Source organism: Phascolarctos cinereus, unplaced genomic scaffold, assembly GCF_003287225.1.
Source record: "Phascolarctos cinereus isolate Bilbo 61053 unplaced genomic scaffold, phaCin_HiC Scaffold_3;HRSCAF=262, whole genome shotgun sequence".
Classification (NCBI taxonomy): domain Eukaryota; kingdom Metazoa; phylum Chordata; class Mammalia; order Diprotodontia; family Phascolarctidae; genus Phascolarctos; species Phascolarctos cinereus.
Window position 1 is genome coordinate 106,616,583 of NW_027555736.1, and position 14,532 is coordinate 106,631,114.

Below are 14,532 nucleotides of genomic sequence, written 5' to 3' on the forward strand. Positions count from 1 at the left end.
GCCTAAAGTCCTATGATGTTTCCATTTTGAGATCAAATGAGATGGTTATAGAGTATTTCGCAAATGCTTAGTGTTATAGCTAACATTTGTTGCTCTTAGTCAGTTGTGTCCAACTCTTCATGACCCTTTCTTGGCAACGGTACTGGAGTGGTTTGCCATTTCTTTCTCCAGGTCATTTTACAGATGAGGAAACTGAGGCAAATTAAATGACTTGACCAGGGTCACACAGCTAGTAAGATGAGTCTTCCTGATTCCAGGCTGGGTGCTCTATCCACCTCGCCACCTAGCAGCAATATTTGTTAGCTCTTATTTTCGTTATTATTTGTGCATTAACAGTTTACCAGATGCTTTTACACTATTTCATCTGACTTTGGGATTTTTTGGGGGGAGGGGTGTCTTGTCTAGGGAATTCCTGATGTGGGAACTCCCTCTATCAATGCTAATTGGCGGCTGGGCTATATCTTAAAATCTTAGTGTTTTGGGGGGGGCACTAAAGAAGTTAGTTGACTTTCCCATGGTTATGTAGATATGGAGCACATGGTAGGTAAGATTTACATGAGGTGTTCTTTTTGTGTCATGGACCTCTTTGGCAGTCTGCTGATACCTGTGGAACTCTTCTTAGAATAATGTTTTTTAAAAGCATAAACTAAAATACCGAGAAATTACAAAGGAAACCAATTACTATGAAATACAGTGATGGAATTAAAAAACAAAAACCAGGTTCACTTTGCCTGTTTTTTAACAGGCTCCAGGCCAGGGTGGGGAACTTGCGGCCTCAAGGATACAGGTTCCCCACCTTGTCCCAGGTTAATAACCCCTGACTTAAACCCAGGTCTTCCCCACTCTAAGGCAGGCAGTCTATCCACTATTGCCTCAATCTTATCCCTGTTTTACCCATGAAGAAACAAAGGCTTAGCCCAATTAAGCAACTAAAGTGACGCAAGTGGTTAATAGCAGAGCCAATAGTATGCCCCTCACCATCAAATTCTTTTTTTTTGGCTAGGCAATGGGGTTAAGTGACTTGCCCAGGGTCACACAGCTAGTAAGTGTCAAGTGTCTGAGGCCGTATTTGAACTCAGGTCCTCCTGACTCCAGGGCCAGTGCTCTATCCACTGTGCCACTTAGCTGACTTCTCACCATCAAATTCTTGATTCAGTACTCTTAACCACAATGCACTTTGCCTTTCTAGGATTATCAGCTGTCCCTTGAAGCTGTGATCTGTTTAACCACCAGCCTAACTCCCTGTTGGGAAAATGTTACCCCAGATGTCCTGGCCCTTTGCTTCTGCCTTTCTCCGTTCTGTGGGGGCAGAGATGCTGGAAACATGCAACTCTGATGAGACCTACACTCTGTTTCCTAAAGTAAACCCAGCTGGGCAGTCTTTATTTTGTTTGCATGTTCACTGGGGTCTGAGAGATTTGATTTCTTTGAAAGATGACTTCTTGGTGCAGAGAAAATGTTGCCCCAGCAGCTGGTTAGAAATATTTCCTTTTCCAACCCTGATGGCTGGCTGGTGGAGATGAAGGGTAAAGCAGACCCAAACATTTAGATCTCTGTTGTTTTAGGAGTATCAGTGGGATTAGGTGATGCTAGCTTTTGGTGATGAGTTTCAAGCTCAGCAGACTTTGTCCGTGAAGCTGGAGTGGGAGGGAGATGGGCAGGTCATCTAGGGGTCTGTCTCAGTCCCATATAGAGGAGCGCTTCCAACCTAATCCAAATTAACAAGCATTGATTGAGCATATGTCATAAAGCAAGGTACTGTGCTGGCTGCCGGGCGGGGAACCTGTGTGGCCTCAAGGCCACAGGTGGCCCTCTAGGTCCTCAAGTATGGCCCTTTGACTGAATCCAAAGACGTCTGGATTTGGGCCTCAAGGCTACAGGTTCCTCGCCCATGTGTTGGGCTACAAGAACAAAAGTAAAGGCAGTTTCTTGCTCTCAAAGAACTTACAGGCTACTGGGGAAAGATACAACGTGTAAGATGATAAGCAAGTACGGGATTGACTGAGGTGGGAGAGCCCAACAACTAGGGGAGGTGGGGGGCGGGCAGGAAGGGCTTTCCATAGGAGATAGCATGTGAGCTGTGCCTTGATAGAAGCTAAGGGATCTTAAGAGGACAGCAGGAAGCAGTATATCCCAGGCATGGCGGTGGGAGATGGAGAGCTGAATTCAGATAATAGACAGTTAGACTAGCAGGGCACAAGCAGTGTTCGGAGGAGAGCAGTTTGCAATGAGCTAGGGAGGGGAAGGTGGGGTGGAGCCAGAACCCTGCGCTGGCGCATCTCTCTCGGTCTCATGGTAGTCTAGACTTAATCTATGGTGTATTGGGTGACTAAGAGGGCAGGCTTTTATGAGAGGCCATAGAAGGAATGTTAAGAAACAGCACCCTTTCCTCTTTTCTGAGGAAAACCCAGAATCCATCCTTTTCTTCATGGAGACTCCTTCCTTCTAACAAACACTTTAATTTTTTTTTGAGGGGGTGGGCTTGGCAGTGGGGTTAAGTGACTTACACAGGGTCATACAGTCAAACACTTTAATTTTAAAGGAATGATTGGACTTAAGGTCTAGTAGCACTGAGTGGTCTAACACTTACTACCTGTGTGATCATAGGCAGGTCCCTCAACCTCCTCTGAGTCTCAGTTTTCTTACTGTAAAATGTAGGGTTAGACTAGATGGTCGTTGAGGTCACCTTCCCCTCTAGCCCTGTGGTTATTTCTCTGAGACAGGGAGAAATCAAAGAATTCTCCCTCACTCTCCCTGTTGTCATTCCTGTCTTACTATTTTTTTTTTTTTTGCTGGGGAGGAGACTAAAGCACTTCCCCTCATTCTGGAAGAAAAGCTGCTCCGATTTAAGGAATTGCTTCACTTTAGAATTGTTCCTTGATCAGTGGGATCTTAAACAAGTCACCTCTTCCACCCTACAACCTGGACAGGGTTGAAAAACTGTCCCTGGGTAGACCATAGACCTACTTCCCTTTGCTGAAGACATCTCAGTGTCCACTGCCATGATGTGTTTACTGACTCCAAACAGAGAATCCTAGACACAGACTGCTAAAACTATAGGAAACGTTGAGATCTGAGAAGTCATGGGCTGGCATATATTTAGGGTTAATCCCTGTGTTCAGGGGAGCCTTAAGATAAAGGCAACAGCTTTATATGAAGCAAATGCTGCCTTGTTCTCCCTTCCCCCTGGAGTGCCAAAGGTTCTGTCTTATAAATAGTTTTTCAAATCACCTGTGCTGGAGAGAGATTGACAAAGTATTTTGTGTGAATGCATATGGTCACACTCTCCTGGCTTCCATTTCATTCTGGTTCAACCAATTTGATTCAACAAAGATTTATTATACTCTGTTCAAGTTCAATTTCTCGTGTGTTTTCCCGGTTTAAATAGCACTACTTTATAAAAAACAGCAAAAAGATAGAATGTTTTCCCATAATTCTAGAGACTCTTTTCCTTGGTGAGTCTTTCCCTAGGAAAACAGTGAAGCTCTTGGGTAGGAAGCCGGGAAGGGGGAAGAGGTAGGGCTCGCTGAAGCAATGGCAATGAATTGGATTTGGCTTTCTGATTAAACTAACATCTGGGCCTGTTTCCGCAGAATGGTTCTGTTAGGTGGGTGGTCTGTCTGAAGTGTCAGGTGGGATGTTCCTCTCTTCCCAGACTGCAGGAGACACAGCATGTCTTGCCCCAGTGCAGCTTAAAAAAAGACAACAAGGCCAAAGAGGCTCCGTTTGTATTCCCAGTGCACCTTCAAGTTAGCCATTCGATTTTGCAACTCCTGAAAGAGGGTGGCATCATAAGGCCTGCCTGATCCCAGCCCTAGCAATGGAGGGGCTTCTCCTGAGAAGCTTGCAGCATCCCCTTTGAGAACTCCCCCTTCCCCCAATATGTATACAGGCACCCCTCCCCCCCATTCACACATGCAAGCCAACCTCCTGCCCTCTCAGCCGCAGTGTTTGGTTTGCTAATTCACTGTGAAATGAGGGATTTGAGAAATAACTCATCCTTTTGCAGCCCAGAGGGCTTAATAAGGGCTGTTTGGGATTAGTGGGGAGGAAGTAAAAGGTAAGAACTCATCCAAGTTCCTTCTCCTAAGACTCTGTCCTCTTGTCTTTTGCTTTATAGATGCAACTTCTGGATAAGTTCCCCATCGAAGGTGGCCAGAAGGATCCCAAGCAAAGAATCATCCCCTTCCTCCCAGGTAACACTGGACTTTCCTGGGTGCTTGGAAACAAAAAGCACTTCTAGTAACAGTCCCTGTTGTCATCTTTCAGACACCTGGATGCTGTTTGGGGGCTACCATGTTTCAACCCTAACTTTGCCTGAAAATTACTATGAGGTATTTAGGGGACTTTGGTCAGAAGAATTCTCTGTGGACTTTTGTTTCTCCATTTATGAGGAGAGATGGCAAAATTTTACTTGCTCTGTTTTTCTAGCCTAGGGCAATTTACCCCATCTCACACAGGCTGGTGGCTTTCTACTCTTCCAGGGCTCACCATATTGGTGCAGGACTTAATGCAGACAACATTGGCTTTAGCCCCACAACAGATCCGACTTTCTGAACTCAAACAACCCATCAACCTTAACCTACATACTAGCACTATAGGCATACACCACTATGCCCAGCAGGAAAATGTTTTTTAAAATGCATAAAATAAAATACATAAAATTACAAAGAAAACCAATTATAAGGAATTCAGTTATCAACATAGAAAAAAGAAAAAGCCAAGTTCATGCATCTCGGGTTAAGAATACTTGCTCATTATTTTGTGGATGAGGAAACTGAGGCATTGGGCAACAAGGTAACTTTTCTAAGGTTATAAAGGTCACAAATAGCAAAGTTGTGACACACACAACACACACACACACACAGAGGACTAAAGGCCAAATCCATGATCTTTGGCATCCCTCAAGCTGTGACTGAATAAGAATCTCCCTCCTTCTACATACCCGGCATGTGGTTATCAAGCCTTTGCTTGAAGTCCTCAAGTCAATGGAAACCATTATCTTCTAAGGCAGCCCGTTCCACTTTTAGATCGCTCTACTCGTTAGGAACTTTTTCCTTAAATCAAGTTTAAACACACTCCATTTTGTAATTTCTAGTCACCATTCCTTCTTCCCACTTGGGCCAAGAAGAGCAAGTCTATTGCCTCTTTCCATAAGACAACCCTTTAAATGTTTGAAGATGGCTATCATGACTTCATTAAGTATTCTCTTCTCCAAGCTAAACATAACCAATTCCTTTAGCCCGATGCTCATGTGTTATCATCTCAAGACAACCATCTTGGTTGTCTTTCTCTGGACATTTTCCAGATTATTCAATTTAACAAACATTTATTAAGTGTTTATCAGAAGTAAAATGCACTGGATTTATCAATATCTTATCTAAAATGTGGCATCTACAGCCAAACACAGTACTACAGAGGTGGTCTGACCAGGATAGGTTACAGTGGGACTGTTACCTCCCTAGTTCCCTATGCCTCTTTAATGCAACCTAAGATTGCATTAGCTTTTTTGGTAGCATTAAGCCCTTCAGATCTTTTTCAGACAAACAGATGTTTAGCCATACTTTTCCCTTAAGTGTCCTTAAGGTCTTAATTTTATTGCCCAGAACTTTGTCATCTTAAGCAGTACTTTCCAGACTCTTTCTAACATATAATTTGTGCCCTTGTGAATCAGTGGAGGTGGGTGGTAGTCATCTGGCACGCCAAGTCTTAGGAGGCTTGGATATATGCCCCAACAAGAGAGCCAGCCTCTCTGAACCTCTTATCAGATTGGCATATATCTTATCATCTGTCAGGTTGGCATAGCTCTTATCATAGCTGACTCAGTACCTCTTGTCAGGGAATTACCACCTACTATTACCTTCCTCTTCTTTCTTTGATCCTTGCCTACCTAACAGCTCCGAGGGGGCCACGTTATTCTTCCTCCTTAGAAAGTCCAGCTCCTTCCTCTTCAGGAAGATCCTCATACACGTTACTTGCTCTAAGTGCTCGGTATTCTTTTCTTCTTCCCTTTCTCCTTCCCTCATATTTTTCATCTTTAGACTCCTGACATAGGTCAGTATTATTGACTTGCCCAACCACTGAAAAGACAAAGAAAGATAAAAGACAGTCCCTGCTCTCAAAGTGCCAACAGTCAAATGGAGGAAGCAACATGGAAACAGCTATGTACAGACAAGTTATATTCAGGATAAATTGGAAATAATCCACAGAGGGAAGGCACTAGTGCTGAGGATGACTGGGAAAGACTTCTTGCAGAAGGTAGAAGTTTAGCTAAGATTTGAAGGGAAGTTAGGAGGCAGAGGTGAAGGAGGAGAGAATTCTAGGCGTGGTGGACAGCCAGCAAAAATGCCCAGAGATGGAAGATAGAGTGTCTCGTGTGAAAAACAGCAAGGAAGCCAGTGTCACTGGACTGCAGAATTGCTGTTGTTGTTTTCATTGTTGTTCCTGGAAGAGGACCAGTGCAGTCAGGAGAGTGATTTCTTGACTTGCTCCTGGATTGGATTTAAGTGAGACAGCTGTGCAAAGTCATCAGCTACACTCTCTCCTCTGGTGGAGGAGGAAGGGTGTATGGAGCACAAAAATTGGAAAGATAGGAAGGGGCCAGGTTATCGAGAGTTTTAAAAGTCAAACAGAGGACTTTATATTTGATCCTGGAGATCGTAGCAACAAGCCACTGGAGTTTACTGAATGAGGAGAAGGGGGGAAGTGAGTGACAAAATCAAACTTGTGCTTTAGAAGAATCCCTCTGACAGCTGAGTCAGGATGGACTAGAGCAGGAGAGACTTCAGGCAGGGATACTAACCAGCAGGCTATTGTAATAGTTCAGGCATGAGGTGATGGGGTCAGAGAAGGGAAGGGACCATATATGAGAAAGGCTGTGAAAGTAAATGAAAGGCTTTGGCAACAGATTGGACAAGAGGACCAAGAGAAAGCAGTTGCTGGTGACACCTAGATTATAAGCCCAAGTAACTGGGAGAATGTTAGTACATTTGTAGTAACAGGGAAATTAGGAAGAGGGGGATGGTTTTGGGGAAAGATAAAGCATTTGACTTTTCATACAGAAGTTTTTATTTGTTGTTTATTGGGTTTTTTTTAAAATCCAGAATACATCATTCTGCCTGATAACCTGGAAAATGGGAGAGGTCTTTATTGGGTGGAGTAGGGTGGGGAGGAGGAGAAAAGGGAAGGCTATGATTTTTATTTCTTTTTCCTTTTTTTAAAGTTCTGAACTTTTCAAACACTAAATGAAATAGATTTGTATATGCATATATGTATATTTGCATGTGAATCCTTTTGTATTTTTTTTTGCAGGGATGGGAAAAATTATACCATGTTTTAAATGTACTACAGCAGCTCACTATTTAAAGGAAAGCTTTGGTAACTAATATCTAAAGCAAATCATCTCCCTAATTTATCTGTTATTTGGATGTTTCTTTCCTGGGTTTACTTATATTTATTTATATTTATTCTGTATAGACTTTCACATATACTTGTTTCTCCCATTAGAATGTAAATTCCTCGAGAACAGGGATTTTTTCATTCTTCATATCCTGGCGTATGGATAACAATAAACTCTTATTGACTGATTGTTTATCCCCAGTGCCTAGTCCGTGGCTTGGCACATAGTAGGTGCTTAACAAATGCCAGGGCATGTGTGTTAGGAGCTTTGTAATTTTGCAATCCCAGGGTCACCTATAGAAGGAATAGAACCTGTGTCTTTTGGATTGCCTTTGTTCCTGGAGAGAGCTTCAGAAACCTCTGCGCTGTCTGAGGCAGGCACTGAGGAGAGTGTGGGGGTGCCGAGTAGCCAATGAAATGTGGCTGTCATTCTCTTTGTTTACTTGGAATTTTCTGCCTTGTTTCCAAAGACTATTGTGGAAAATTCATCTCCTGTTCCATGCAATAGGACCAAAGTGTATTTCCTGTCTCCTCTGTGTTTGAAGGCAAGATGAGGCTCTCTAGGAGGAAATGGTCCTTCCAGAGTGTAGCTGACTATGGAGCCACCGATGTAAAAAACAAATGACTCTGTCTGGGAGCAGACAGAGTACCTGAACTTCAGAGTTCAAATAATTACCAAGTTATCTTCCCCAAAGCCCTTGGGAGGTCTCCTAGCTGTTCATCGCCAATTCTCATCTGCTTGTGAGCCGATGTGGAGACCAGGCTTCATGTGTTTATTGATTTATTTATTTTGGACAGGACACAGTATAGGGAACTTCTGGTGGGAAAACTCCCTCTATGAATGCAGATTGGCAAAAGCTCTGTGAAAAGATGAAGATTGATTCTGTATCATTTTCTTATTGATCCTAGTTACAATTAATTACTTTTCTGTAACTTGTTTTAGAGAATTACCTGGGGACACTGAGAGTTTGAATGATTTGCTCTGAGTAGCAATAGCCAGTCATTAGATATGGCAGTCTATCCACTACCCTGTGATGCTTCTCTATCGACTGCTCTCAAAAGGATGGCAAAACTAATATGACTGATAAGGAAAAATAGAGTTATAAATGTGTTTTGGCTGAAGGGGAGTGGAAACCCCCCCCAATATATTTTAAGGGGAAAAAATAACTTTTAATCCTGGTCAGACACAAAGCCCTGTGAAGTTGGCTGTGGGTGGAAAGAAGTGTCCTTTGAGAAAGAGCCGAAGGTGTTCACCAGCGTCTTTTCAGTTTGACATGCTCTCAAATAATGAGTGAAACTGTGCAAGGAGGGTGACCTCTGAAATGTAAACACACTTTCCATTGCCTTCCTCTCCTGACCCTGCTTGGGACCAGATCCGGCGTTTGTTCTCTCCTGAGCCAAGGCCAGTTAAAGGGATTTCTTTAAATAGCTCTTATCCAGAGCCTAGTGCCAGGCAGGGTGGTAGCTTTGTGCTGCCATTTCTCATTATCTCTGGGTTTTCCAGGCAACAGGTGAGCTTTCACAGGAAGACCAAGCTCCCTGGGACACTGGAATCAGTGACTGGCTGATTTGTAAAAGCCGAACAGTGGTGGAGCTGAAGTTCCTCCCTCTCCTCCTGCTTCCTTGGAATGACAGAGGAGGGGGGAGGGAAAGCCCAGTCAGCTGGTGATTCTTGTATTTAAGAAGAAATGAGCAAGATTATAGGCCAGAGGAGCAGTTTGTGCTGGTCAAGCCACCCCTCTCCCCTGGCCCCTTGGTATATAAGTTGGGGTTTCTATCACTATAATTATGGTCTTTTTTTCCTCTTCCCCCAGAATAATTCTCCTAGTCTGTAATCTGGGGTAGGTGGTACCCAGAGTCTGCCAACAGCAGTGGGCGATGACTTCCCACTTTGTTTCTCTGATGATGTCAGTCAGGAGAACATTGGCTGGCATTCTAAAAAGTGCCTCAGAGCCTGCTTGATATGTCTGCTGATGTGGGCTGTGTAGGGGTGGAGGAGAAGGGGTTCCCCACTGCAGAGCTGCTAACCAGGCATTGGTAGGGAAGCAAATGGGCAGGGCTTAGAAGAAGAAGCCTTACTTGGTTAAAGGATCAGCTGATCAAATGTATGTGTTGTTGCTTGGCCTCGGGATTGACCTTTTCCCCAACAGAGGAAGACCCTACTACAGGCAGGGTGGATTTTCTCCTGCATGTCCAGGGACCTTTAGGGTTGCCTTGTCCATATGCAAGTGTACTTCTTGCTAGGTCTGCTGTGACTACATATGAGCCTGTCAGTCCTCTGAGCTTAAGCCTCCTTCATTTATAGGATCCATGCCAGAATCAGGTCTGATTGGGACCCAGCCCTGGATATAAGCCATAAGAGAAGAGGCTCGGGGGAGACATTGTAAGCCTTGAAATACGATAAGTTAAGTTGCTAACCAGTAGGGAGCTCATTTCCTGAACAATTAATTACCAAAGGCCTGATGAGGTGGAAAAAGGAGCAGTCCAGGAGGGGGATGGTTAGGGCTGGACCTGACTACATAAATGTTTACCTTTTTTTTTTTGTTAATTTTGAACAATGTCATATCCACCCACTTCCTAAACTTTTAACTTCAGAGCTGTCAGGCCTCTTTGGAAATAATGAGGCTTAGCTAAGCTGAAAGTCATGTGGAACAGATTGCTTGCATCAGAGGACTTTTTTCATTTTTAAAGGTAATGTTTAATCTATCTAATGCATACTCATGCTATGCCCCCGCTCCTATTCTTTTTAAATCCTTATTTTCCTTAGAAAAAGTTGCATTATATGATCATATCTTGTTGGGTAAAAATACTAGAGGCTGACCTTTTGAGTCATTCAAACTCCTATAATTAAGTATGGGCTAAGCTAGGTAGGAATTAGAGAAACCCACCATGCATAACAAATAGTATTTTATTTTATCTTATTTAGGTCAGTCTAAATAATTTTATTGCCAGACTAAAACCTGGAATGAGGAGATCTGGGTTCTAGTACTTTTTTTTTGTCTCTATAACTGGCTGTGTGATCTTGGGCAGGTCAGATCTCTTCAATGGATCAGGTTTTTTTCTTGTGAAATGAGGAGATTGGATTGTAAGGGTCCCTTCCAACTGTTAGTGAGTTTTTGAGATAGAAGGAGGCTGGCCTTAGGAATAGGCAGAGTATGCCAGTGTGCTAAGTGATTATGGGGAGTATTTTGACCTCCCTCAAAAATGCCTCTCCCAGAGTCTTCCACTTCTGGGAGCCAAGATGGCGGAGTGAAAAGGTAGTCGCTCTCACTCTCCCCTATCAACCTCTGAAAACCCAGAAAATATCACCCCAGAAAAAAAAACCAACCCTGGAACACCTGAACTAGAAGAAAGACAAGGAGCAGCAGTGCAGTAGCCCAGCAAACAGGTCTCCCAGTGCCTCAGCAAAAACAAGGGGCCCCAGGCGGATAAGTACCCTTCGGCATTCATCTGAAAGGAGGTGAAGAAAACAACCTAAAGGCTTCCTAAAGCCCCAACCTTGCTGTGAAGAGATCCTGAAGCCCAGGTGGTAGAGCAGGCAAACACCAACACCTAGACCTCCAAGTGCCTCAGTGAGGGTGGGGGAACCGGTGGAAACCAGCTCAGAAAACCACCAGGAGTCTGGCAATCCACCGCAAAGGAATCTCCGGTGCATTAGCAGAAACGAGGGAGACAACACTGCAGGGGCCCCAGGCAGATAAACATCCTGCAGCAGCCATCTAAAAGGAGCTGAAGAAAGCTAAAGGAAAGGAAAAGCAGGCAACCTAGAATTGCCTGAAAGTTCCAGCCTTGCTGATTCCAGCCCAACACCAGGTAAGCTGCCAGAAACCTACAGCCTCCAATTCCCAGCATAAGAGGCCCTAGAACAAAGCCAGTGACCAAGACCTAGGCTCCCAACACAAGAAGCTTGGGTCAGTACCCTCTGTGCCCCAGCAGGAGAGCTCAATCTCTTTAAAGGCCAGGGAATAAAGAAACACCATGAGTAAAAAGAAACGTACCATAGATTCATATTATGAGAAGAGTGAAGATCAAGACAGAAATTCTGAAGAGGACAACATTGTCAACAAACCCACATCTGCAACAACAAAAGGGAATATGAACTGGTCTGAAGCCCAAAAAGCCTTCTTAGAAGAGCTCAAGAAGGATTTTAATAGTCAAATGAGAGAGGTAAAAGAGTCCTTCAAAAATACAATTGGCCAGTTGGAAAAAAAATACACTGAAGAAAACAAGTCCCTAAAAAACACAATTGGCCAATTGAAGAAGGAAGACAAAACTAACAGAAGAGTATGCTGAAGGAAACAAGTCCCTAAAAAACACAATTGGCCAGTTGAAGAAGGAAGTACAAAAACTAACAGAAGAAAACAATCTGTTAAAAACTAGAATTGGACAAATGGAAACTAATGTCTCTATGAGAGAGCAAGACTCAGTCAAACAGAAACAAAAAAATGAAAAAATCGATGAAAATGTAAAATACCTCATCAGTAAAACAACCGACCTGGAAAATCGACTCAGGAGAGACAATTTAAAAATTATTGGACTACCTGAAAATCATGATGAAAAAAAGAGCCTGGACAGTATCTTTCAGGAAATCATAAAGGAAAACTGCCCAGAAGTCCTAGAACCAGAAGGGAAAATAACCATAGAAAGAATCCACCGATCACCACCTGAAAGAGATCCCAAATTGACAACACCAAGAAATATAATAGCAAAATTCCAAAATTACCAGATGAAAGAGAAGGTGCTGCAAGCAGCCAGAAAGAAAGAATTTAAATATCATGGAACCACAGTCAGGATTACACAGGACCTTGCAGCTTCTACATTAAAAGACCGCAGGGCATGGAACATGATATTCCGTAAGGCAAAGGAGCTTGGAATGCAGCCAAGGATCAATTACCCAGCAAAAATGAGCATCATTTTTCAAGGGAGGAGGTGGATATTCAACGAAATAGGAGACTTCCAAACTTTCCTGATAAAAAGACCAGAGCTCAACAAAAAATTTGATCTTCAAGTACAGGACTCAAGAAGGACTTAAAAAGGTAAATGGGACAGAAGGATACAATATGTTGTTAATAAGGGGGGGGATGTTTAAACCCCTACAAGGGAATATGAGACTTGCAACCCTTGAGAACTGTATTGTTATTACACCTTGTTAAAGGAGTATACATAAAGAGGGTGGATATTAGTTGACTTTGATGTAATGATAAAAAAAATCTAATCAAGTGGGTTAAATGGATCCAAATAAGTGGATCAATCTAATCTTAGAAAAGGTACTGAGAAAGGAGGAGGCAGACAAGGGTAAATTACATTACAGGAAAAGACACAAAATCCTATTACAGCAGAGGGAAAGAAGGGGGGGAGCATTGTTTGAACCTTACTCTCATCAGATTAGGCTCAAGAAGGGCATAATATAATCAGTTAGGTATAGAAATCTAACTTGCCCTATAGGCAGTAGGAGGGAAAAGAGGAAAGAAAAGGTAGGGGTGAATGAAAAGGGAGGGGAGGGAAGAAGGGAGGGAAGAAGTAGTAAGACTGAAGGGGAAGAAAAGGGAAAGGGATAATAAAAGGGGAAGGGACTGAAGGAGGCAGTGGTCAAAAGCAAAACACTAGTGAAGGGGAGAAAGGAAAAAGAAGAAAGAAAAGCATAAATGGGGGAAAGGATGGAGAAAAAGACACAGATAGTAATCATAACTGTGAATGTGAATGGGATGAACTCTCCCATAAAACAGAAAAGGATTGCAGAATGGATTAAAAACCATAATCCTACAATATGTTGTTTACAGGAAACACATTTGAAAAAGAGTGACACATACAGGGTAAAGGTAAAAGGCTGGAGCAGAATATATTATGCATCAGCTGAAGTAAAAAAAGCAGGGGTAGCAATCCTGATCTCTGATAAAGCAAAAGCAAAAATAGATCTAATCAAAAGAGATAAGGAAGGAAACTACATCCTGCTAAAAGGCACCATAGACAATGAAGTAATATTACATTAAATTGAAAAGTTTTTGCACAAACAAAGCCAATGCAACTAAGATTAGAAGGAAGGTAGAAAATTGGGAAAGAATTTTTACAACCAGTCTTTCTGATAAAGGCCTCATTTCTAAAATATATAGAGAATTAAGACAAATTTATAAGAACACAAGCCATTCCCAATTGATAAATGGTCAAAGGATATGAACAGACAGTTCTCAGATGAAGAAATTAAAGCCATCTATAGTCATATGAAAAAATGCTCTAAATATTATTGATTAGAGAAATGCAAATCAAAACAACTCTGAGGTACCACATCACACCTATCAGATTGGCCAACATGACAAAACAGGAAAATGATAAATGTTGGAGAGGATGTGGGAAAATTGGAACACTAATACATTGTTGGTGGAGTTGTGAAATGATCCAACCATTTTGGAGAACAATTTGGAACTATGCCCAAAGGGATACAAAAATGTGCATACCCTTTGATCCAGCAATAGCACTTCTAGGGCTATATCCCAAAGAGATCAAACAAATGGGAAAAGGACCCACATGTACAAAAATATACATAGCAGCTCTTTTTGTGGTGGCAAAGAATTGGAAATTGAGAGATGCCCATCAATTGGGGAATGGCTGAGCAAGTTGTGGTATATGAATGTAATGGAATACTATTGTGGTACAAGAAATGATGAACAGGCTGACTTCAGAAAAACCTGGGAAGACTTATATGGTCTGATGCTGAGTGAAGTGAGCAGAACCAAGAGGACTTTGTACACAATAGCAGCCACGTTATACAATGACTAAGAATGTTAAACTGAACCCTTCTCAGCATTACGAGGATCTAAGACATCTCCAGAGGCGTCGGGAAGGAAAATGCTGTCCACATCCAAAGAAAGAACTATGGAAGTCGAATCGCTATCACTTACTTTTACCTTCTGTTGAGTTTTGTTTCCTCTTTTTAGTGGTTCCTCCTATTGGATTTAATTTTTACTTACAACTTCACTAATATGAAAATATGTTTAATGGGTATGTAAATGTAAAGCCTATGTCAGATTGTGTGCCGTCTTGGGGGGGGTGGGGGAGAAAAAGGGAGAAAAATTTTCAACTCAAAAGCATATGGAAAAAAAAATTTTTAAATAAAAATTTTTTAAAAAATGCCTCTCC

General features: G+C 42.4%; 1 protein-coding gene across 1 annotated transcript in view; it reads left to right on the forward strand.

The window, feature by feature from the left end:
• SH3PXD2A (SH3 and PX domains 2A) overlaps window positions 1–14,532 on the forward strand; it is a 343,376-nt gene that overhangs the window by 113,983 nt on the left and 214,861 nt on the right. The window contains 1 exon segment of the mRNA XM_078151076.1: window positions 4,121–4,196. Coding sequence (XP_078007202.1) covers window positions 4,121–4,196 — 76 coding nt within the window.